General features: G+C 53.8%; 1 protein-coding gene across 1 annotated transcript; it reads left to right on the forward strand.

The window, feature by feature from the left end:
• The first annotated feature begins 579 nt into the window (after window positions 1–579).
• On the forward strand, window positions 580–23,893 carry GCAT (glycine C-acetyltransferase). Its single transcript, XM_048501532.1, has 9 exons — window positions 580–846; window positions 5,541–5,585; window positions 14,384–14,485; window positions 17,212–17,358; window positions 17,853–18,007; window positions 19,519–19,601; window positions 20,451–20,622; window positions 21,972–22,093; window positions 23,428–23,893. Exons 1-9 carry the CDS (start codon window positions 580–582, stop codon window positions 23,577–23,579), a joined length of 1,245 nt encoding a protein of 414 aa, XP_048357489.1. The 3' UTR covers window positions 23,580–23,893.
• Window positions 23,894–25,415: the final 1,522 nt, after the last annotated feature.

Genomic DNA, 25,415 nt, shown 5'->3' on the forward strand with positions numbered 1-25,415 from the left:
GAGACCTATTAGGGCTACAGGAATGCTACTGTGAGTTCTCTGATGGAACACAAACAGGACATACACAAATAGTTTATTTATCTCACTGGATCACTGGTGTAATAACATTTGGTGAATTGTGAACACAGTCTAAATCAGGCTAAAGCCAAATATCCCTATTTTGAGACCGCAGTCTGAATAATCAGCTACTAATAAAAGTCAATCTGTCTTCAGACTTTTCTTAAGTCTCACTTTCACAGCTGGAAAAGAAAGCTGAAAAATGTAACTGTGTATATAGGAATAATTTGGATCATGCAACCTAATAAGAAACACTGTGTACACTGTAAATAGTAGAGTCCTGTAGTACCTTAAAAACAACAGCCCCATCCAATGGGCCAGCTACCCGGTTGTGGCTCCACAGGCCCAGCACTCCCATGGGGGCTTCCTGGCGGCACGGGGAGGCATGAAACGTAAGAAAGCCTCTTTGCCAGGCTCGAAATGTGAAAAAGCCTTCCTGACACTGGGAAGCCCCCATTGGGCTTAATGGACTCATGGAACCTTTTTTGATGGCATAAGTCCTAAACCCAGCCCACCAACGCAATGGGGACAATGCTCAAGAGGGAACTGACTAGTTTCGGCTCCATTCCCAGACAGTTCCTGCTACATGAGCAGTGGCCTCAGGAATGCAGGGACACTGATGCCACATTCAGCGCTACGTCCCACGACTGTGGAGGGCTGCAGCAGCCACATGTGGGCAAATTTTCCTCTCTGCCAGGGAAAGCAAATCCACTGGCCCAGCCCCACACTGCTCCCACTGGCGGATTCAGCCCCGCCGCCTTTGGATGGGGCTGTAAACCATTTATTGTGGTATGAGGTTTGTAGGCCAAATGCATAAAATGGTAGTCCCAGTGAGCAGGAATACATGTCACAAGTACAGAAAGAAGAATGGTAGAAGAGGAATGTGAGGGGCCAAAAGACCAAGCAATATAAGTGAGGTAGGACAGAGCACAGACAAAAGATTGTTAAAAGGGCCAATTAGAGTGTGCGCTGAACCATGCCTAATTATGAATTGGCAAGCAAGATGCATAATGTACAGCACGAGGCAGTGTTGTGCAGAGGTTGGAGTGACAGACTAGGATCTAGGAGAGTCAGGTTGGAAGCTCTGCTCTGCTGTGGAAACTCATTGAGTGACCTTGGGCCAGTCAATTTCGACTGAAACCAACCGACAAGTCACTTGTTGTGAGAATAAACTGGAGAAGGGGAGACTGATGTGGTATGTTGCTTTGGATCTCCCCTGGAGAGAAAAGTGGGGTTATAAATATCTAAATAAATGGGGGGAAACCCATTCAAAGGGATTTTGTGTAGTGAGCTTGATACTCCTTGGCCGATTACGCACAAGGCTTCTGCTGTACAATGGGGGCAAATGTGAATTGCCACAAGATTTCTTGTACAGATGTATTTCCTCAAGCTCTGCTTTCACTTTCCATTCTCCCTGCAGCAAGTGAGACCACTTCTAGCCCAAATTTAATTTTGCTTTGCAGCAAGAGCAGGCAGATTTGCCAGTGGGCACAGGTTTGCTCTGGATCTCTTCCCTCCACCCACAACCAGCACACCTAATCTCCCCTCCCCCCTGCTCCACTCCTTTGTGCTACTTTGCACACTTCTCCCTTGCCCTCTGCCCTGTTGCCAACTCCTTTTTGCTTCTCTAAATTCTTTATTAATACATCGATATCAAGCAGGGTCTCTTTCTGGCTCAATCCACCCCACCTCCTGCTTCCGCCCTCCCTGATGATCTGGAGGGCATTTTTAAAACTTTCTTTTAGACAAGTTTCAATTTTAAAAATAAACCTCTTGTTCCTGCTGAGCCTGAGTCAGTGTCAAATGTGCAAATGAATTCCAGTTCAGCCACTGAACACTTTGAGTTTCCCTTTCAAGTGCTGTTTTAAACATGACAACATTTAATTCTTCTATAGAACCTGACGAACTTTCTTCTTTTGTTTCTGACAAGGAGGACAGGGATAAGTTTTTGAGGTCTAGAGCAGGAATTAGCAACCTTTTATCATTAAAAGCCAAACTATGCCATAATTCAAAAATCAACAAAGGTCCCTTTCTGCCCAGGCAACACAAACAAGTTAAATGAACCCATGTTGCCTGAATCACTGTCCAATAGCACATTAGAGACCAACAGGATGTTCAGGATATAAGATTTTGAGAGTCAGAGCTCCTTTCCTCAGACATGAGTAGGAATGGAGATCTGGGTCTTTTTATCCCAGTCAGAAGGTAGGAGAGGTATTGTAAAGAATGCTTGTAAAAGATGCAAAGGTACAATACAAATTATAATCAGCTTGATTAGAGCAGAGGGAATATGCTTGGGGACAGAAAATTAGCATCTGTAGTGAGATAAAAATCCTATGTCCCTATTCAGCACTGGAGAGCCAGCATGGTATAGTGGTTAAGAGCAGGTGTACTCTAATCTAGAGAACTGGGTTTGATTCCCTGATCTGCCACTTGAGCTGTAGAGGCTTATCTGGTGAATCAAATTAGCTTGTGCACTCCAGCACATGCCAGCTGGGTGGCCTTGGGTTAGTCACAGTTCTTTAGAGCTCTCTCAGCCCCACCTACCTCACAGGGTGTTTGTTGTGAGGGAGGAAGGGAAAGGAGATTGTAAGCCCCTTTGAGTCTCCTTGCAGGAGAGAAAAGGGGGATATAAATCCAAACTCCTCCTCCTCCTCCTCCTTCTTCTTGGTACAGTAAACCACCTCTAATCATCTCTTGTCTTGAATACCCCATGGTTGTGAGTTAGCAGCACATTCTTCTTTTTCAAAGTGATCCCATAGGGTTTTTAAGGCAAGAGATATTCAGAGGTGGTTTGTCCTTGCCAGACTCAACGAACCTGGGTTTTTGAGGTCCTAGTGACAGTCCAACACAGTAACCACACCATACTGACTCTCTCAAAAGTCCTTTAGCCCCACAAAATCTCTTTGGGACATTCACCTGCTGATTTTTCTAGCATCCCACCTATACCACCCAATATACATTAAATACATAATTTTTAAAGGAGTCATATTGGTTCTAGAGCAATAGGTTACAGACCACTAAATCAGCAAATGCATGAAGCTGGCAAATATCTCTATGACTAGAGCTACTCAGACATTCAGGAAGAGCTGTCATTAGGTACTAAAGGGACTAAAGGGGCTCAAGTTCAGTTCCTGGTGTCCCAGTTTTTAAAAAATCAGTTACAAGAGACTTTTGTTTGAGAGCAATTGCCTGTCGAGTGGACAGAACTGAGCCAGGTGAGCCAATGGTCGGATTTTACACAGGGCAGCTTCATGTGTTAATCTCATTCCTCTTTGTTTACATTTTTCTCTATAGCTCTGGGAGTGTGTGTGTGTGTGTACGAGTACTAACGAATACATGTTCCAACTGAGAATTCACTTTATGTATCTGATGAAACAGACTTTAGGTGTTATTTACTTTAACCCATGAAAGTTATTTACATTAGTCCATGAAAGTTTCTACCCCAATCAATCTTCTAGTCATTAAAATGTCTCCTGAATTCTTTTCATGTTTTGCTATAACAGGCTAACACAGCTGTCCCTCTGGAATTTGAGGTCTCTGTGGAATATTCTCCAATCACTGGGTATTCTGTAGCCACTCCTACCTTTTCCTGCCAGCGTTTATATCAGTAAGGCAGTGTGGGGTGGGGAGAATAAAGAATAAACTAGAGGGAGAAAGGAGAGTTGGGTAAATATTAGGTAGCAGAATAAAAATAGAGAACAGCCTTTTTTCCTGACAAATATGTGAGAATGATAAATATTGCTGTAGTTCAATTAATGTAAGTGTGTATTCATTTTAAAGGATTCTTTATGTATTGTATTGAAAATGCTGTCTTTTTCTGAAAAATTTTTTAATCACCTGTGCCTGTTTCAAAACTATTGCACTGATAAGTGTAGTCTTCCAAGTTCCACAGAACTCTGTATCGGCAAACAAAATCTATTACACTGGCAATGTTAGTACAAGATTTGAGTCCAATAGCATCTCAAAGACCAACAAGATTCCCAGAGTATAAGCTTTTGAGAGTCTGACATCACAGCTGCTACTGAAAGAATGTGGAATGAGAGCCAGCACGGCATAGTGGTTACTAATCTGGAGAACTGGATTTGATTCCCCACTCCTCCACCTGATTGGCAGAGGTTTATCTGGTGAACCAGATGTGTTTCTGCACTCCTACATTCCTGCTGGGTGACCCTGGGCAAGTCACAGTTCTTCAGAACTCTCTCAGCCCCACCTACCTCACAAGATGTCTGTTGTGGGGAGAGGGAGGGAAAGGAGCTTGTAAGCCACCTTGAGTCTCCTTACAGGTGAGAGGTGAGGTATAAATCCACATATATATAAATATAAAATCAGATAGATTGTCTGTCTGTCTGTCTGTGGACTAGCATCTCTTTCCTCCCCATATTCCCTCCCAGGAGCCCCTATGGGGAAGAGCATCTCATAAACCATAGAAATAAAATAAAATTAGTGCTGCAAGCACCCAGTCCCCACCTCAAGTCACCCCAAATTCCCTCTAACTCAGGAGCGGTTTTCTTAAGATCACTGTAATCTAATAAGTTTAAAAAACATTTAGCTACTGTGACTGTGTGCACGGCCTTATGTTTAAAGCGGGAATAAGGTGCAAGAAGATGTTATTTGTTTCAAGAAGGTGATTGTTGTATCTTGGCAAACACTTCTGCTCTGAAAAATAATGATCCACTTAATTCACATTTGGAATGGTAATAATTCATGTACACTGTAATATAAGTAGGCTTGACAAAGGGGCAATAGAAGTCTCCATTTGAGATGTGAAATTCCTCCTTTCCCCATTGGTCTATCTGTTCCATTCACCATTCAGCCAGGACAGAATGCAGATTTGGCCATTTTCTTGCATAATTTGACTGGGAGTCTATGAATCCCAGTTCGTTTGGTCAATGCACTTATTTATCCATACTAGGGTAGATTAAACGCGTTTAGGCTGCAATCCTGACACCAGGTGGGAGAAAACCCATCGAATAAAATGGGACTCTCTTCCAGGTAGAATGGATAGGATTTGCACAGTTAGTTATAATCCTAGGCACACTGGCTGGGTTGGAGTAAACCTAAGTCAGACGCACAGGAGAGTGCAGCCACTTCTGTCGGTCCTGTTGAAGATGCTCTCCCTCCCCTCCCCTCTCCTCTCCAAAGTGCACTTTTGGAGGGGAAGTCTGTCTCTTTAAATGCACGCTCCTTTGAAGACATTCCGCTTGCGCAGCCTCCCTTAGCTTCCTGATTGGTTATTTTAGCCGACGCCTCCTTTCACGTGGCGGTGTCCTCCTTCCCTCCCTTTCTCTTTCTTCCCTTTTTCGGTCGCCAACTCTTTCCAGTTGAGGGGATGTGGTGCCGCCAGCTTCTGCGACCCTCGCCTCCCTTGGGGCCCGGCAGCCTTGCCAGGGCGCAGTCTGCACTAGCCCAGCTCAAGCACGTGCTGGAGGGAGAGCTGGAAAGCATCCGAGGAGCCGGGACTTGGAAGGGCGAGAGGGTGATCACGTCCAAGCAAGGGCCGCATATTCAAGTGGCAGGCAGCCGAGGCGGTGAGTGGGGCAGGGCCCCGAAGTTGGGGGAGGAAGCGTTGGGGTGGAAACTGACGGACGGACGGAGGGAGGGAGGGCGCGTCCAGGTGGGCGTTGCGTTCAAAGAAGCAGGTATTAGTTCAGGTACACCTGTATGTTGATCTGATGGTATGTGTACATCACGTTTCACCTTACCAGAGATCTATTGTATGTTGATCTCCGCTTTGCCTGCTTATCAAGAGTTGGGAGCAGTTTCCCGCCACTCCTATAATACTGATTTTTTTTTTTATTGGATGTTGTTTTCAAGTGGTTTTCAAGGCAAGAAATGCTCAGGGGGTTTGCCATTGCCAGGCTCTGTGTAGCTACCTTAGTATTCCTTGGTGATTTCCAAGCTAAATCATCACCAGGGCTGAGCCTTCTTACCGTCTGAGATCTGATGGAAAGGGGTTAGGCCTTCCTGTTATCTGAGTATAAACACTTCTGTCTAGCTGTTTTCATGCATCTGATGGAGAGTGAAGTGTCATTTGTGAATGCTTGTGCTGAGATAGATTTTGCTAATCGTAAAAATACCATTAGTCTCCCGTTTTATTCCGTGGCACAAAGGACTGATTTGCAAAGCCTCTGGAATAAAGTTTCTGTAGAAATTAGCTGCTGTATGTTTAGCAGGAATGTTCACCTGTTGTGTTGCTGTGAAAGGCACCATGACAGGGGACAAAATGGTGTCAGCCCTAGAGAATTTGAAAAAAATTGTTATAAAGTTGCCCAGTGAGTCTTTTATGAAGCAGGACTATTTACCACAACTGTACCGCATTGAGAGTATGCCTTCCAAGACTCCTCCTCTGCAAATCTGATTGCTGAGCATATAGTGCTGCAACAGTTGTGTTGAGCATGCTGCAACATGTAACCCTGCAAAACTCAGGTAGTGATGGGTATGCAAACATCCCTGAACCAAAACAGCCCAGTCTACGGGAAGCTATCTTGTAATGATATAAGGGAATTACAAAATAGGAAGCAGCTGCCCTTACAGATTTAGATTGTGAAACACCTATGCATGCAGAAGGAAATAACAGAACCTATTTCTAATAATTGTGCCATATGGAAAAAACAAATATATTCAGCATGATTATTATTAAAATTATTATTTTAAAGGCCAAGGCCAAGGTTGAAATTGGAGAATGGCACTAATATTAAAAAGAGACTGGAGAGAGCTTGCATAGTGATGGGTTATAGAACTTGACATAGCAAACATTTGCCTGTCGTTGCCTGGAGGTGAATATAAAAGGATTAATGCAGAATATTCATAGGCAATCATTAACACCTTGTACATTCTGCCTTTTGCTGGGTTTCCTTTGCTATTGCAAATACTTTTGCATGGTCTTTGATTATAAAATGTTTGTACTTAGTTTTTACAGTTTAACATAAATCTCTCAAGGTCTTTTACATTTAATATTACTACTCAAAAAGCTTTAAAACAAAATATTCATAGGAAAATTATTTTAAAGGGTTGTTAGGTTTTGTCATTTAACTGTTATTTCACCCAACATCTGTTCCTGAGCTTGTAGTTTTAGTACAAATAAACAATCTTATCTCTGCATAGGCGCTGTTTGTAGTGGTTAGAGTGTTGGACTGGAATCTGAGAGACCCAGGTCTGAATTCTTATTCTGCTGTGGTAACTGGTCCAAGGTCACCTAACAAATTCCATATTATAACCTACCTTACAGGACTTTTGTAAGGTAAAATGGAGGATGGAAGAATTATGTAAGCCACTATAGAAGAAGAAGAGGAAGAGTTTGGATTTTTATCCCCCTTTCTCTCCTGCAGGAGACTCAAAGGGGCTTACAGTCTCCTTGCCCTTCCCCCCTCATAACAAACACCCTGTGAGGTAGGTGGGGCTGAGAGAGCTCCGAAGAACTGTGACTAGCCCAAGGTCACCCAGCTGGCGTGTGTGGGAGTGTACAGGCTAATCTGAATTCCCCAGATAAGCCTCCACAGCTCAGGCGGCAGAGCTGGGAATCAAACCTCCTATGCCACTGCTGCCCCTTTAGGTTCACATTGATGCAGAAGAGGAAGAGTTTAGATTTTTACCTCACCTTTCTCTTCTGTAAGGAGACTCAAAACAGTTTACAAACTCGTTTCCATTCCTCTCCCCACAACAGACACTTTGTAAGCTAGGTAGGTCTGAGAGAGTTCTGAGAGAACTGTGATTAACCTAAGGTCACCCCCGCAGGCTTCATGTGGAGGAGTGAGGAATCAAAACTAGTTCTGTAGATTAGAGTCCACTGCTCTTAACCACTTCAACACGCTGGCTCTCAATTGAAGGGTGGGAAAGGCAGGGAATAAATGAAGTAAGGAAATAATAGTAACTGCAATAATTTAACCATAAGCATTAAGTATTATTTTAGATAATTTATGTCATCTTGAAACCAATAGAAGCATAGTGTTGTTGAATAGCTGCAGAGAATATTACTAAGTCTCAGGATGGCTAGATTGGTGGATACTTAAATCCAGAGAAGTCATGATTAGGCAAGACTGATTTTTGTACAAACTTGAAAACTGTTTGCAGCAAAATCTGAAATCTAAAAAACAACAACAAAAACACTGCGAGTTAAAATCCCCAAAATGATAGAAACAATACTTATAGCATGAAGCAATGAATGCCATCTTAGTGGAGTTGTAGGAGTAGGTAACCTTGGGGGGGGGGGGGGGTGGGGGGGGGGGGGGGTGGGGGGGGGGGGGGGTGGGGGGGGGGGGGGGTGGGGGGGGGGGGGGGTGGGGGGGGGGGGGGGTGGGGGGGGGGGGGGGTGGGGGGGGGGGGGGGTGGGGGGGGGGGGGGGTGGGGGGGGGGGGGGGTGGGGGGGGGGGGGGGTGGGGGGGGGGGGGGGTGGGGGGGGGGGGGGGTGGGGGGGGGGGGGGGTGGGGGGGGGGGGGGGTGGGGGGGGGGGGGGGTGGGGGGGGGGGGGGGTGGGGGGGGGGGGGGGTGGGGGGGGGGGGGGGTGGGGGGGGGGGGGGGTGGGGGGGGGGGGGGGTGGGGGGGGGGGGGGGTGGGGGGGGGGGGGGGTGGGGGGGGGGGGGGGTGGGGGGGGGGGGGGGTGGGGGGGGGGGGGGGTGGGGGGGGGGGGGGGTGGGGGGGGGGGGGGGTGGGGGGGGGGGGGGGTGGGGGGGGGGGGGGGTGGGGGGGGGGGGGGGTGGGGGGGGGGGGGGGTGGGGGGGGGGGGGGGTGGGGGGGGGGGGGGGTGGGGGGGGGGGGGGGTGGGGGGGGGGGGGGGTGGGGGGGGGGGGGGGTGGGGGGGGGGGGGGGTGGGGGGGGGGGGGGGTGGGGGGGGGGGGGGGTGGGGGGGGGGGGGGGTGGGGGGGGGGGGGGGTGGGGGGGGGGGGGGGTGGGGGGGGGGGGGGGTGGGGGGGGGGGGGGGTGGGGGGGGGGGGGGGTGGGGGGGGGGGGGGGTGGGGGGGGGGGGGGGTGGGGGGGGGGGGGGGTGGGGGGGGGGGGGGGTGGGGGGGGGGGGGGGTGGGGGGGGGGGGGGGTGGGGGGGGGGGGGGGTGGGGGGGGGGGGGGGTGGGGGGGGGGGGGGGTGGGGGGGGGGGGGGGTGGGGGGGGGGGGGGGTGGGGGGGGGGGGGGGTGGGGGGGGGGGGGGGTGGGGGGGGGGGGGGGTGGGGGGGGGGGGGGGTGGGGGGGGGGGGGGGTGGGGGGGGGGGGGGGTGGGGGGGGGGGGGGGTGGGGGGGGGGGGGGGTGGGGGGGGGGGGGGGTGGGGGGGGGGGGGGGTGGGGGGGGGGGGGGGTGGGGGGGGGGGGGGGTGGGGGGGGGGGGGGGTGGGGGGGGGGGGGGGTGGGGGGGGGGGGGGGTGGGGGGGGGGGGGGGTGGGGGGGGGGGGGGGTGGGGGGGGGGGGGGGTGGGGGGGGGGGGGGGTGGGGGGGGGGGGGGGTGGGGGGGGGGGGGGGTGGGGGGGGGGGGGGGTGGGGGGGGGGGGGGGTGGGGGGGGGGGGGGGTGGGGGGGGGGGGGGGTGGGGGGGGGGGGGGGTGGGGGGGGGGGGGGGTGGGGGGGGGGGGGGGTGGGGGGGGGGGGGGGTGGGGGGGGGGGGGGGTGGGGGGGGGGGGGGGTGGGGGGGGGGGGGGGTGGGGGGGGGGGGGGGTGGGGGGGGGGGGGGGTGGGGGGGGGGGGGGGTGGGGGGGGGGGGGGGTGGGGGGGGGGGGGGGTGGGGGGGGGGGGGGGTGGGGGGGGGGGGGGGTGGGGGGGGGGGGGGGTGGGGGGGGGGGGGGGTGGGGGGGGGGGGGGGTGGGGGGGGGGGGGGGTGGGGGGGGGGGGGGGTGGGGGGGGGGGGGGGTGGGGGGGGGGGGGGGTGGGGGGGGGGGGGGGTGGGGGGGGGGGGGGGTGGGGGGGGGGGGGGGTGGGGGGGGGGGGGGGTGGGGGGGGGGGGGGGTGGGGGGGGGGGGGGGTGGGGGGGGGGGGGGGTGGGGGGGGGGGGGGGTGGGGGGGGGGGGGGGTGGGGGGGGGGGGGGGTGGGGGGGGGGGGGGGTGGGGGGGGGGGGGGGTGGGGGGGGGGGGGGGTGGGGGGGGGGGGGGGTGGGGGGGGGGGGGGGTGGGGGGGGGGGGGGGTGGGGGGGGGGGGGGGTGGGGGGGGGGGGGGGTGGGGGGGGGGGGGGGTGGGGGGGGGGGGGGGTGGGGGGGGGGGGGGGTGGGGGGGGGGGGGGGTGGGGGGGGGGGGGGGTGGGGGGGGGGGGGGGTGGGGGGGGGGGGGGGTGGGGGGGGGGGGGGGTGGGGGGGGGGGGGGGTGGGGGGGGGGGGGGGTGGGGGGGGGGGGGGGTGGGGGGGGGGGGGGGTGGGGGGGGGGGGGGGTGGGGGGGGGGGGGGGTGGGGGGGGGGGGGGGTGGGGGGGGGGGGGGGTGGGGGGGGGGGGGGGTGGGGGGGGGGGGGGGTGGGGGGGGGGGGGGGTGGGGGGGGGGGGGGGTGGGGGGGGGGGGGGGTGGGGGGGGGGGGGGGTGGGGGGGGGGGGGGGTGGGGGGGGGGGGGGGTGGGGGGGGGGGGGGGTGGGGGGGGGGGGGGGTGGGGGGGGGGGGGGGTGGGGGGGGGGGGGGGTGGGGGGGGGGGGGGGTGGGGGGGGGGGGGGGTGGGGGGGGGGGGGGGTGGGGGGGGGGGGGGGTGGGGGGGGGGGGGGGTGGGGGGGGGGGGGGGTGGGGGGGGGGGGGGGTGGGGGGGGGGGGGGGTGGGGGGGGGGGGGGGTGGGGGGGGGGGGGGGTGGGGGGGGGGGGGGGTGGGGGGGGGGGGGGGTGGGGGGGGGGGGGGGTGGGGGGGGGGGGGGGTGGGGGGGGGGGGGGGTGGGGGGGGGGGGGGGTGGGGGGGGGGGGGGGTGGGGGGGGGGGGGGGTGGGGGGGGGGGGGGGTGGGGGGGGGGGGGGGTGGGGGGGGGGGGGGGTGGGGGGGGGGGGGGGTGGGGGGGGGGGGGGGTGGGGGGGGGGGGGGGTGGGGGGGGGGGGGGGTGGGGGGGGGGGGGGGTGGGGGGGGGGGGGGGTGGGGGGGGGGGGGGGTGGGGGGGGGGGGGGGTGGGGGGGGGGGGGGGTGGGGGGGGGGGGGGGTGGGGGGGGGGGGGGGTGGGGGGGGGGGGGGGTGGGGGGGGGGGGGGGTGGGGGGGGGGGGGGGTGGGGGGGGGGGGGGGTGGGGGGGGGGGGGGGTGGGGGGGGGGGGGGGTGGGGGGGGGGGGGGGTGGGGGGGGGGGGGGGTGGGGGGGGGGGGGGGTGGGGGGGGGGGGGGGTGGGGGGGGGGGGGGGTGGGGGGGGGGGGGGGTGGGGGGGGGGGGGGGTGGGGGGGGGGGGGGGTGGGGGGGGGGGGGGGTGGGGGGGGGGGGGGGTGGGGGGGGGGGGGGGTGGGGGGGGGGGGGGGTGGGGGGGGGGGGGGGTGGGGGGGGGGGGGGGTGGGGGGGGGGGGGGGTGGGGGGGGGGGGGGGTGGGGGGGGGGGGGGGTGGGGGGGGGGGGGGGTGGGGGGGGGGGGGGGTGGGGGGGGGGGGGGGTGGGGGGGGGGGGGGGTGGGGGGGGGGGGGGGTGGGGGGGGGGGGGGGTGGGGGGGGGGGGGGGTGGGGGGGGGGGGGGGTGGGGGGGGGGGGGGGTGGGGGGGGGGGGGGGTGGGGGGGGGGGGGGGTGGGGGGGGGGGGGGGTGGGGGGGGGGGGGGGTGGGGGGGGGGGGGGGTGGGGGGGGGGGGGGGTGGGGGGGGGGGGGGGTGGGGGGGGGGGGGGGTGGGGGGGGGGGGGGGTGGGGGGGGGGGGGGGTGGGGGGGGGGGGGGGTGGGGGGGGGGGGGGGTGGGGGGGGGGGGGGGTGGGGGGGGGGGGGGGTGGGGGGGGGGGGGGGTGGGGGGGGGGGGGGGTGGGGGGGGGGGGGGGTGGGGGGGGGGGGGGGTGGGGGGGGGGGGGGGTGGGGGGGGGGGGGGGTGGGGGGGGGGGGGGGTGGGGGGGGGGGGGGGTGGGGGGGGGGGGGGGTGGGGGGGGGGGGGGGTGGGGGGGGGGGGGGGTGGGGGGGGGGGGGGGTGGGGGGGGGGGGGGGTGGGGGGGGGGGGGGGTGGGGGGGGGGGGGGGTGGGGGGGGGGGGGGGTGGGGGGGGGGGGGGGTGGGGGGGGGGGGGGGTGGGGGGGGGGGGGGGTGGGGGGGGGGGGGGGTGGGGGGGGGGGGGGGTGGGGGGGGGGGGGGGTGGGGGGGGGGGGGGGTGGGGGGGGGGGGGGGTGGGGGGGGGGGGGGGTGGGGGGGGGGGGGGGTGGGGGGGGGGGGGGGTGGGGGGGGGGGGGGGTGGGGGGGGGGGGGGGTGGGGGGGGGGGGGGGTGGGGGGGGGGGGGGGTGGGGGGGGGGGGGGGTGGGGGGGGGGGGGGGTGGGGGGGGGGGGGGGTGGGGGGGGGGGGGGGTGGGGGGGGGGGGGGGTGGGGGGGGGGGGGGGTGGGGGGGGGGGGGGGTGGGGGGGGGGGGGGGTGGGGGGGGGGGGGGGTGGGGGGGGGGGGGGGTGGGGGGGGGGGGGGGTGGGGGGGGGGGGGGGTGGGGGGGGGGGGGGGTGGGGGGGGGGGGGGGTGGGGGGGGGGGGGGGTGGGGGGGGGGGGGGGTGGGGGGGGGGGGGGGTGGGGGGGGGGGGGGGTGGGGGGGGGGGGGGGTGGGGGGGGGGGGGGGTGGGGGGGGGGGGGGGTGGGGGGGGGGGGGGGTGGGGGGGGGGGGGGGTGGGGGGGGGGGGGGGTGGGGGGGGGGGGGGGTGGGGGGGGGGGGGGGTGGGGGGGGGGGGGGGTGGGGGGGGGGGGGGGTGGGGGGGGGGGGGGGTGGGGGGGGGGGGGGGTGGGGGGGGGGGGGGGTGGGGGGGGGGGGGGGTGGGGGGGGGGGGGGGTGGGGGGGGGGGGGGGTGGGGGGGGGGGGGGGTGGGGGGGGGGGGGGGTGGGGGGGGGGGGGGGTGGGGGGGGGGGGGGGTGGGGGGGGGGGGGGGTGGGGGGGGGGGGGGGTGGGGGGCGGGGGGGTTGGGGGGGCGGGGGGGTGGGGGGGGGGGTGGGTTGGGGGGGGGGGCGTGTGGGGGGGGGGGGGGGTTGGGGGGGGGGGGGGTGGGGGGGGGGGGGGGTGGGGGGGGGGGGGGGTGGGGGGGGGGGGGGGGGGGGGGGGGGGGGGGTGGGGGGGGGGGGGGGGGGGGGGGGGGGGGGGTGGGGGGGGGGGGGGGGGGGGGGGGGGGGGGGTGGGGGGGAGAGGAAGGGAAAGGAGCTTGTAAGCCACCTTGAGTCTCCTTACAGGAGAGAAAGGTGGGATATAAATCTAAACTCTTCTTCTTCTTTCCCCATTTCTTCAGTTCCCATTGATATAACCATATTTACAGTGCAAACATGTTAGAGTGCCAGTCTCCTCCTTTGGACTCTGCCATGGTGGAGGTTTTTTTGACTAATCTGCTATTATTGTAGTAAATAAGGGAACGATAGTCAGTTGCCATTGCCATATTGTTCTTTTTCCTGCTCTCAGTGCACCATGAGTCTCCAATTCCCCTTTGAGATAAAGCAGCATTGGTGACCAGTTGGATTGAACACAGGTACAGTGTGAGGAGTTTGAGGAGCCACGTGGCGTAGTAGTTAAGTGCTTGCACTGCCACTCACATGGTCAGGAGTTCAAGCCCCCTGTGGGTCAGATATCCTGGCAGCTGGCTCATGGTCAACTCAGCCATCCATCCATTCCTTGGTCAGTAAATGAGTACCTAGCACACAGCTAGGGGTAAAGAATAGCCGGGGAAAGCAATGGCAAACTACCCCACAAAAATGTCTTGCCTATGAAATCACTGCTTGCAGTGGTACCCCAGGGTTGAACACGACTGAAGGGGAAACTTTACCTTTACAGTCTGGTTTGTATGGGTCAGGGTATCTGGGCCATTGCAAATGGCTTGGAACATCAGTAAATACAAAATTGAAATCCAGCAGAATCTCTCCATCACTTGGCAGGCCTCTGATTTGTTTCTCATGTTGTTCCTGAGGATTCTCTGCAGGAGCAGCATTTTGAGTCTCAGGGGAAGGCTGGGAGATCCCATTCCAACCCAAGATGTAGGAGTCTTTCTCAAAGTCATTTTCCCCTCAGTGTTGCCTGTGAGGGTTTTAAAGTTTTTTGTTGTTTAGTTATGTTGTTTATAGGCATTTCACATTGAGACTCAAGGCACAGTGTAAATCAGTGCTGTAAAGGTTATCCTAATAAGCAAATGGAGCTGTCATTGAACAAAGCATAACTATTAACCATGACATAAATAGAATATTGTATTATAGTTCTACTGACTGTCAATTTTGTCTTCTGCCTATATTTTTTGTTCCCTTTTTCTATCTGCTCTCCAACTCTGTAGAACATACATAAGGACCTGGAGGAGAAGATTGCTCGTTTCCACCAAAGAGAAGATGCTATCCTCTATGCCAGCTGCTTTGATGCCAATGCTGGAATCTTTGAGGTCTGTAACATTTTGGGAAGAGCGGACTGATGGTGGCTGCTTAGAATTCTGAAATTTTAAAGTATGCTTGTGGGGTAGCTAGTTTGTGAGAAGAAGGAACCCAGTTGCTATCAAAAAGACAGTCTTCAAGTTAGCAAAACATCTTTGGAGGGATACTTACACAATTACAAAGTGGGGAAAAAAAGACAGGAGCAGATGGAGCAGGAGATAAGACAGAGAGAGAGAGGAAGCTCCTTATCTAGGAGCATCTACATATAGATGCTCTTATAAGTCACTGAATTTAACTGAGCTTGAACCTGCAGATAAAACTTAATCTGGCTCTGCTCTTATCCCTTATTTTGAGGAAGAATCTGTTTCACATGAGCATCAGCCAGAAGCGGAAGCAAGATCTCTTGCACTGTTTGTGGCTGAGACAGAAGAAACAAACTCCAGTCAATCTCTCTTGGGGCTGACTGACTTGATCATCACAAATTGAATTTTGTCAGGAATGTGTACCAGCTTTACATTTTTTAACCAAGTCTGTTTTTAAATTAGCAGTGCCATTCATGAGCACTTCACTGTTTGTTGTGCCCTCAATGAAGTTCAATTCTATTGTGGTTCAAGGCAAATAGCCCTCCCAGACTCCCAATTGAAAAGAGTGGAGTTTTATGGCCAACGGAAGAGCTGGCATGGGGAAGCTAGACTAAGTCTTTCATGCCCTGCACTCCCAGTCTCATTGTTAAGGCCAAAGGGAAACTACAGCACTCCTCAGATAGAAAGTGTGAGCATGCCTTAGGGAAGAGTAACATTGGATATAAATGCATAGGACATAAATGCATATGAAAAGAAGCCTAGCTGTGGAAACCTTGGTGCTTCCTGGGGTTCTGGGATAGAACATGAGATCTTGATATACATCAAAAACACATTTCAATCAATTACACTCCTTGTACAGTTCTTCAGTTCTGTCATCCATGAGGTATCACTTACTACTATCCCAATACAGGAAATAAATACATTCATACTAGGAGCTTCTCTTAGTTTTACCCAGGTAATAAAGTTTTATAAACTAAAAGACTTTCTATAGCAACAGACTGCACAGTGTATCCTCTAGGAAGCTGTCTTGTCAAGGCTGCTGTGTGGTGTTGAAATCCTTAGGCAGTTGCCAAGGGTGGAGCGAGGGGAAACTGTGCCTGGGGCACATGCGAGCCCTGCGACCCTGCTGTGGTGGCTGCCCCACCCTGGAATGCCCCTTCCACACCCCTTCCATGGCCCAGCCACTCCTCCACCACGGCTCCACCCCCCCCAGCCCCACTGGCACTATGCTACTGGCAGCTGCTGAAGCCTGCATGCCCCCGTGGGCCTGCACTGGCAACCTGAAAATGGCTGCAGCATAGCAACATTCAAGTGCCTGATTTCTTTTATGGCAGCAACAGAATTGGACTCTCTTTGGAGGATCAGGACCCTCCCACCTTTCCAAGATGCTGTGTTGTGCACTACTGCGGTCTTCTGGGATGGCAACTTTGACTCCCCTACTTAAGTGCATTGAGGAAAAAGAGTGAAAGGGTGTTCTTTTTCTCTTGGTTGCTGATTCCAGTTGCTTCTACTCAGTGGGAGGCCCTTATCTGTCCTTTCCTAGCACTGAGGCTGATGTTACACCTTGCATTCATTGCTTGCTTAGGGTTTGGGCATGCAGTTGTGGAATGGCACACAACATCTGTTGAAGAAGAGAAAACAAATGATGCAGAGGGAAACAAATTCTTTCATAATTTTTGCAACCCCTGTGCGTTTCGCATGCTACTTTGTCAGGAGGAACCTTTCAAATTATTTTTAGTAGTGTCTTCATGTGTTCCCCCTGATGAAGCTGCATGTGAAATGTGTAGAGGTTGCAAAAATTGTTAAAGAATTTGTTTTCCTCTTCCTTGCCTTTGTTTTGCCTTGGTATGCCCCCTTTCTTTTCTTTATAAACTGAATCTTTCACCACTTGTCATCCCCATGTTTATGCCTGAGTGAGGAGGGGGCAAGCAAGCTACCCCTGTAATATCTTTATGGAGGAGGCATTGAATGCATATTGCCTAGGACACCCCTATGCCAGGAATTGACCACTGGATGAGGAGTTTTGGCTCAATGGTAGAAAATCTGCTTTGCATGCAGAAGGTGCCAAGTTCAATTCCCAGCATCTGCAGTTGAGGAAGAAGAGTTTGGATTTAAACCCCCCCCCCTTCCTCTCCAGTAAGGAGTCTCAATGCAGCTTACAAACTCCTTTCCCTTCCTCTCCCCAGAACAGACGCTGAGAGAGTTCTGAGAGAACTGTGACTAACCCAAGGTAACCCAACAGGAATGTAGAAGTGGGGAAACAAATCTGGTTCACCAGAGCCCACTGCTCATGTGGAGGAGTGGGGAATCGACCCTGGTTCTCCAGATTAGAGGCCATCTGCTTTTAACCACTGTGCCACGCTGGCTCTCAAGGATCAAGTAGTTAGTGATGTAAAAGACCTGATACTTTGGAGAGCCACTGCCAGTTAGAGTAGATAATACTAACCTTGAATGACCAAAATTTGATTCAGTAGAAGGCAGCTTCATGTGTCCATTGGTCTTCCTGAGTGGCAGTGCTCTGTAATGTCTAATACAGAGGGCTTTCCCACTTTTATTACTTGACAACTTTCAGCTTGGATGCAGGGGATTGAATTGGTGACCTGCTTCATGGAAAGCAACTGAGCTTGCAGTAAATTTTATTTTGTTATGTCAAGGCCTTGCTGACCCCAGACGATGCAGTCCTGTCTGATGAACTGAATCACGCTTCCATCATTGATGGGATCCGGCTGTGTAAGGCCAATAAATATCGCTACAAACATATGGACATGCAAGATCTGGAAAGCAAGCTGCAGGATGCACAAGTAAGTTGGACCTGTTTCTCCTAGGATGGTCCACTGGCATATTGCTGCATGTGAAAGAACTGGCCTGCTAGGTTACAAAGGAGAAGCTTAGACAACACTGAACATCACTTCCATCTTGCATTATTGTGCAGTCCATAGTGAACTGCTGAATGGGACTTGTATTTTCAGTTCACGTAGAGCAATACAACAGGGCTCAACAGTGATTTTTGTGAGCAGGGTATACAGCATGTTCCAGTCTCTTCTTCAGTGCACCTTGGTTCCATGCTAGATGCTCAGGGGTTCCTCTGCAGTAGTGTTGATGTGCAAAGGGTGACAGAAAACTCTGAAAACAATCAATTTAGATGTTCCATCAGGTTCTGTCCAATGCTACAGTTCTGTGATTGTGTACGATGTTCTGGTTCTTCATGTCAGTGTCTACTTCTTGTTCCTCACCACAAGTAGCATTGTGAAGCATTGCAGGCTTTTGCTGATATGTTACGTGGTCATCCTCCCAGAAACATCGCCTGAGGTTGGTGGCCACTGATGGTGCTTTCTCTATGGATGGTGACATCGCCCCCTTGAAGGAAATCTGCAGCCTGGCCCAGAAATACAAAGCTATTGTTTTCGTTGATGAATGCCACGCCACTGGATTCCTCGGGCCCAATGGAAGGTATGAAATCTGATTATCCTTTTTTGTCTCCTTTTTTGGTGCAGAACTGTGTGATACTTGTGGGGGAAATTCCTGCTGGATCACAATTTCTCACCCACTGATCTGCTTTTTCTCCCTTTTTCAGCCCTCCTTGCTTTTTGGCCTTTCTGCAAGGCCTTCCAGCAGTTTCCTTCTGTGTACATGGTCCCATTGTGCAGATTTTTCAATCCATATTGTTGAGCCAAGTTTAGAATTAGATATATAGATCACATTCTCCCTATGCTTTGCTCTTTCTTTAAAGCAGCCAATATTATAATGACCCCATTTAGATCTGTGCAGCCTCATTTAGAATATTGTGTGCAGTCCTGGTCACTATCTCAAAAAGGACATTGCAGAACTCAACAAAGTACAGAAGAGAGCAGCCAAGATGACTAGAGGGTTGGAGCACCCTTCCTATGAGGGAAGACTGAAGAGTCTGGGACTTTTCTGTTCACAAAAGAAATGACTCCAGTGGGGACGTGATAGAGGTTTATAAAATTATGCATGGGTTGGAGAGAGTTGACAAAGAGAACTTTTCTTCCTCTCCGCAATTGCTAGAACTTCAGAACATCCAATGAAGCTGACAGGAGGTAGTTTCAGGACTGACAAAAGGAAATATTTATTTACACAACAAATGATTGAAATGAGAAAATCATTGTCAGAAAATGTAGTGATGGCCACAGGTAAAGACAGCTTCAAAAAGGGAATAGACAGATTGATGGAGGATAGGACTATCGGTGGCAACTAGCCATGGTGACTAAAGGAACCTGCCAGCAGGAAACATCAGGGGAAGGCCTTGGCCTCTATGCTCTGTTGTTGGATCTCCTGAGGAATTGGTTGGCCACTGTGAAAGTCAGGCTGGTGCTAAATAGGCCCCCTGTCTCGTCCAACAAGGCTCTTCTTATGTTTGTAGTTGTGAGGAAGAGGCTAAGAAAATTCTACTCCATTGTGTTCTGCTATCCTAGATGTTCTGCCACTGATATTTAGTCCATGGTGTAAATTAGTACGGCTTCATAAGAATATTTAATGATGCCATATCACCTTTAACAGAGGTGCAAAAGTCTGCCTTTAATAAAATGGGCCTTATAAGCTCAAATGAACATTTGTATTCTATTTAACGCTGGGATAAAACAGAAGTCCAGTGCCCACCTTGAGGTACCACTAGCTTCCTGTTTTATTTTGCTGCTGTAGGCTAGTAAGGCTACCCATCTGGAATTATTCAACACTTGGTCCTTTTGAAGATTTTTCCATGATGTTAACAGGCAAAGAGGAATCTTGGCTGAACTTCTAACAATAGATAGCCTTCCATCTCCTCTTTTGGCCATAATCTTGTAAATTAGTAGATTACAGCTGCCTGTGGCAATTTAGATTGATTAGGTTCTTGAAACTTTTTTCCTGCTGTGAAGACATCTGGGAAAGAACAAGTGGCAAGAGATAGGAAGCAAGCGGTAACTGGCCCACCTAGGCTAATAAGAGTAATTATCTCTTTGCAGGGGCACTGATGAGCTCTTGGGTGTGATGGACCAAGTCGCCATAATCAACTCAACCCTAGGGAAGGCACTTGGGGGAGCAGCAGGTGCAGTTTCTGACTAGCGTTGTCCCGTCTCTCCGTTTGCAAAAGCTTGAATTTTGTTAAAACAGCCAGCTACATCCCACGACTCTGCCTAGCAGCCTCATCCACGAACCCTTTCAAATTAAAAAAACAAAACAACCCTCTCAGAGGATAAGTATTTTAGGCAAAGCTAAGGAGATTAGGCCCAGTGAACATCACTGCAGCAGGGGCAGTTCTGGAAAGTATGGAGTTAGGGTGCTCTTTGAACCTAACCCATAACCCATTGCTCAACCATGATGCTGAGAACTCAGCAGCCCAGTGGAGCAATAGTGTGTGTGGAGGGGAACACTTGAAGACAAACACTTTCACCCTGGATGAACAGCTGACGTAATCTCTGCACCAAGAGGCATTGCTGTCTTCTCCATCACAAATGTATAAGTTAAACCCTAAGCAAACGGCATCCGCAGAGCTCTTTCTGAAGAACATTTGGAGGTAGGAATGGGACAGCAAAGTGATGGATCCACCTTTCCTTGTTGTAGCACCTGATGCCTTGGTGGAAGGAATTGTCTGTTATGGTTATTTCTCACTGACTTGCTACACATGGAGCCATGCCGGAAGAGAGGAAGATTATTCCATGGCCCCAGGAAACCATTGGGTAGCCCTTTTCTGCTGTTTGTTTTCTGCTTTTCTTCCTTAAAGAGATCTCTATCAAGAACACAAATCAGTCATGTATCAAGCACCATCTAGGTTTTCTATTTGAGTATAGGGCTGGTATCAAGTAATTAGTAGGCCACAATGTATAGGCTATGTGCGGCTTGTTGGGTCCCAGGTTTTGCATACCAACTCTACAGTAGTAATTTCTTCTCTTTGCAGGTGGCTACACGACTGGCCCCAAAGCACTAATTGACCTTCTGCGCCAGCGCTCTCGCCCTTACCTCTTCTCCAATAGCTTGCCTCCTGCTGTTGTGGGCTGTGCTTCCAAGGCTCTGGATCTGCTCATGGAGAGCAATGCCATTGCACAATCCATGGCTGCCAAGACTACACGGTAAGAGTGGAAGAGAGATATTGTGAACTCTGACTGTGGAAGAGATTCAAGGGGAAGTCGTACGGGCTCAGTGATTTCCTTCACTTCTCCCATGTCTTGGTTTGTCACTTTTGAGAATGTCTTCCTTTTTACACAGTAGTTGAGGAACTGATCCATCTTGTTCTTTTCTCAAGAATCTCATGGTGGTTTCAAGGATCTCATGGTGGTCTCATGGTTCTCAGTGGCATAGTGGTTAAGAGCAGGTGCATTCTAATCTGGAGGAACCGGGTTTGATTCCCTGCTCTGCAGCTTGAGCTGTAGAGGCTTATCTGGGGAATTCAGATTAGCCTGTGCACTCCCACACACGCCAGCTGGGTGACCTTGGCCTAGTCACAGTTCTTCTGAGCTCTCTCAGCCCCACCTACCTCACATGGTGTTTGTTGTGAGGGTAGAAGGGCAAGGAGATTGTAAGCCCCTTTGAGTCTCCTACAGGAGAGAAAGGGGGGATATAAATCCAAACTACTACTCTTCTTCCTCTTCTTCTTCTCTATTTTATTTATTTATGGGTAGCCTGCTTCTAGCATGCAGAATTCCATTGGGTTTCCATGTGGAGCTAACATCCTAGTTGCATCTTTCAGTATCCAGCAACAGATGAAACGTCCCTTCACCACCACCACCCCATTTTCCCCTTCTCATACCCCACTATTTCAAATGTCTCCTGAATATTATCATCATTATTACTGCTTCTGCTGCTGCTCACCCTCAGGTCATGTAACAACTATTTAAAATACACTGAATAGATATAAGGATTAAAATTAAATTAAAACAGTTCAGTAGGTGGCACCAGAAAAGCAGCAATGTGCAGATTCTACTCCCAGCTATAGCTGCCTGTTCAGGCACAGGTTCAAGTCCACACTGGCTAATGGCTGGTATGGAGTAGCCAAAAGACATATGATCTAATAGACTCCTTCTGCACATGCAGAATAATGCACTTTCAGTCCATCTTTGATGAACTTTGCAGCTGGATTTTACTGTGTGAAATAGCAAAATCTACTTGCAAACAGTTGTGAAAGTGGATTGAAAGTGCATTATTCTGCATGTGCAGAAGGGGCCATCGTGCATAGCAGTGGGGTTATAATTGCCTCCTTCAAGGACCCTGGAAAAACTCCTGAAGTAAGGGAAGAGTTAATAGTTTCCAGGGAATATCTACCCCCCCATCCCCCAACACTGGCCTTGATGAGCCAGGAGGGGCACGGTTCCAAGAGGCACATTGTAGCTTCACGGTTGCCGCGTTCCTGCCAACACCTGATGACATCAGTTGGTCACGGAGATTCTGAAGAGAGAGATGAAAGCCTTCCTTTTCCTTTCAGGTTCCGAAGCAAGATGGCAGCAGCTGGATTCACCATTTCAGGAAATGACCACCCAATTTGCCCTGTGATGTTGGGGGATGCCCGGCTAGCCTCACTGATGGCTGATGACATGCTCAAGAGAGGTAACTGGCCTTTGTTGTCTTTGCTGACAGGTGGGTCACATCCTGGCTGGCCTGAGGCTGTTCTAAAGCTCCAGCCAGGGAGGGAGAAATCTTGCCTGGCTTAGTTAAGAATCTGCTCCCTCAGAATGCCTCTCCTCCTGTCTATTCATAAAATCAGTCCTGTGAACTGAGAGATAAGTTGGGTAAGTGAAGATTCATCTGTATGAATACCTGCTCTCGTGCTGTTGTTAATTTACAAGGAGCCCTGTCAGGTAAAAGTCTGCAGCCTGAGGACTGACTGACTGGAGCAACATCGGCACCTTTCTTTCTAATCATGTCAGAGGTCAAATGAGCTGAAGCAGAGCTAAGATTCCATTTTCTAACGGGCATTTTTCCTGACAGTTCTCTAGGAGGCAGCATTGTCCCTTGAAAGCCGGCCTCACATGGGCAGCATAAAAACACACAGTGTGACCAAATAATCCCTTTCTTCTTGTCTAGAATTTGAAGCTGGCTGAAGAGATTTTGCAGCCTTGTGTCAATCAAGTTTCCACGGTGGTCTTCCAGGGGGCTTGGGGGTGTACCTCTTAATAGCGCTGTATTGAAAGTATTGAACAGCCCTAAAAGCCTGCATCCAAAACAGTCATGTATTGATTTGATTTAGCCATTTCCTCAGCCCTAAAATCTGTCATGTATTGATTTAAACTAGCCATTTACCTTCTCCCTTGCTTCGCTCCACACTCACCACCCAGCGTTGCTTTGTCACCCTGCTGCAGTGATTGTGAAAGCCACCATTATCACTCAGGTTAGCCGAGACCTGTGAACAGCTTCCTTCCTAAGCAATCTGTTCAAGAGTCAAAAGTGATTTCTGTTGCTCCTGTCATCATCTCTTGCTTTCTGTATCAAACAGACTCTCTTCGTGTTAAGTGTTGTGAAGTTTTCTCAGATCCCCCTCTTTTGAGGCAGGAGGTGGCTACCCAGTCTCGGTCTCCTCTGTCTCTTTCTCCAAGCTATCTACATTTCTTTCAGATTCCTTCCCCCTTATATATTCCCTGCTTTTTTTTCATCCTTTCAGTCTCCTTGTATTTCCATACAACCCGATCCTCAGCCTGTCCCTTTGGAGTTTAGATTCCAGCCAAGCTGCCAGCTTTTCCTTTTCTCACTGAAAGAATAGATGCCAAACTGTTCCGTTACTTGAGCAGCAGTATCCACCATGTGGATTCAGTTCATCAGTATCTGATTGTTTATCACCACAGATTTGATACATCACACATTACTGCCACCAGCTATTTGGGATGTTTAGGCCCTTGTCCTACCTCTGTTGTCTTCATCCTTCCCTCTGCTTTCTCATCCTACAGGCATCTATGTCATAGGCTTCAGCTATCCAGTGGTTCCCAAGGGGAAAGCACGGATTCGTGTACAGATCTCAGCTGTTCACAGTGAAGAAGATATTGATCGGTGTGTGGAGACCTTTATTGAAGTAGGCCGTACACATGGGGCCTTGTCCTGAATGGCTGGAGAATACTTGGCTTTTCTTGCAAAACCAAAAGCTGGAAACAGTTTTCTTTTTTCCCAGAAAGGAAGTCAATTTGAAACGAGGATCTTTGCTTATGGTGGGCTTATGGTGGGCTCATTTTGACCTGTGGTTGTTTCTAAAAGCTCATTGAAACAAATGTGTCAGCAGAGCAGGTGAAATGTACATATAGTACAGGAAGTTTTAAGAAAACACTTGTCTCCAGCATAGGACATTCTGCCTCTATTCAAGAAGGACCGTGTCAGAACCAACATCTGACAGACTGAATAATAAAGGCAATTTTAAGCCTGGCTTCAAAGCATCTTTTATTATCATGTAGCATCTACTGAAGGAAATGGGTAGACACAGTGGCTGGTGACTTGTGTGCATGCTTTATGGGTCCGTTAAATATTGGCTTGATTGACAATTATCTGATCACATGCTACACAGTCTACATTTTCTGTCTTTCAGCTGTTGTTAGCAGGAAAGATAGGGAGTGTGTTTTACTTCCTTAGTAGGTGTTACTCAGGCTAACTCGATGGCCCACTAACTCCCTCCTCTTTCCTTTTCTTTGCTCTTTCCACCTTCTTTGATTGTTCCCAGTGGCTGTCATAGTGGATTCTATAATACAGCATTCTGGGATGTGTGGATTCCACAACTGCATTCTATGAGGGTGGAGTTTGATCTTGGATGGAGAATCCACAACCGCAAGAAGCTTAGGTTGCTTTCTTTGGAAGAAAAAAAAAGTCAAGCAGATCTTGAAAAGTTGAGAACAATCACAGAAGCCATGGTAACACTGAGCAGTATTTCCAGGAATCTAAAAGAGCTTTGCATGAATCATTTTGTCCTTGTTGCAAGATTAAATTAAGCCAAAAAAGCTTAAAGTCCTAAGTCAAGGTGCAGATGTGTACTTCAAGTGTGTTAGTGAACATATCTTAAGATTTAAACAGGTACTAGAAAGGCTGCCCAATGGGTCAGGGCAAAAGGCTGATTCTTTTTAAGAAAGGTTTAATATGCAGAAATGGGCATCAACGTTGTATTAAAGCAATAGTTAAAGGGACCCATTTACAAGCTGGTAGCCTTACACTGGAGTATGCCCTACCTTTCTGCTATAGCACTGGTACACAGTGTTAGGGGGGAATGCTGTTGACCACTGTAAAAGTTTTGCCATCTACACAGTCGGCTGGCACTTTTCATCGAGTAATACTTTAGAAGGAGCATGTGCATTTGCCCTAGATCAGGGGTGTTCAACTCTGGCACTTCAGATGTTCATGGACTACAATTCCCATCAGCAGGGGCTGATGGGAATTGTAGTCTATGAACATCTGAAGTGCCAGAGTTGGACACACCTGCCCTAGATTCAGCATTGTACTTTACTACAACTCTTGGCTGCAAACCTGACTTCAATGTACACATGTTACTAGCAAAGCCTTTCTATCACCTCATAATGCTGCTGTTCCAACATTTTCCCTTCCAGGTGGGATCAGAACCCGGTTATGATGAGAGGCGATGGGTACGAAAAGCTCAGTTGGTGTGGTTTTTGCCATAGGCTTCATTGGCGATGGTATCACAGGTATCCAACAATTGATGTCAGCATTGCTTGGCCACATTCCACCTCCCCAGCTTATTGTGTACAAGGAAAGCAGTGGTGTTTCCTTCCAAATGATTTTCACAATTGGCCATGCTGGCAGGGGCTGATGGAAATTGTAGTTCATGAACATATGGAGTACCATAGGTTCGCCACCACTGTCCTAGGGACTGTGAGTGAGCAAATGTGGCAGGCAGTGGTGTTTCAAAGACCTGGCCACACCAGACACCTGCCTATACTGTCAC

Source organism: Sphaerodactylus townsendi, linkage group LG06 (genome assembly GCF_021028975.2).
Source record: "Sphaerodactylus townsendi isolate TG3544 linkage group LG06, MPM_Stown_v2.3, whole genome shotgun sequence".
Lineage (NCBI taxonomy): Eukaryota > Metazoa > Chordata > Lepidosauria > Squamata > Sphaerodactylidae > Sphaerodactylus > Sphaerodactylus townsendi.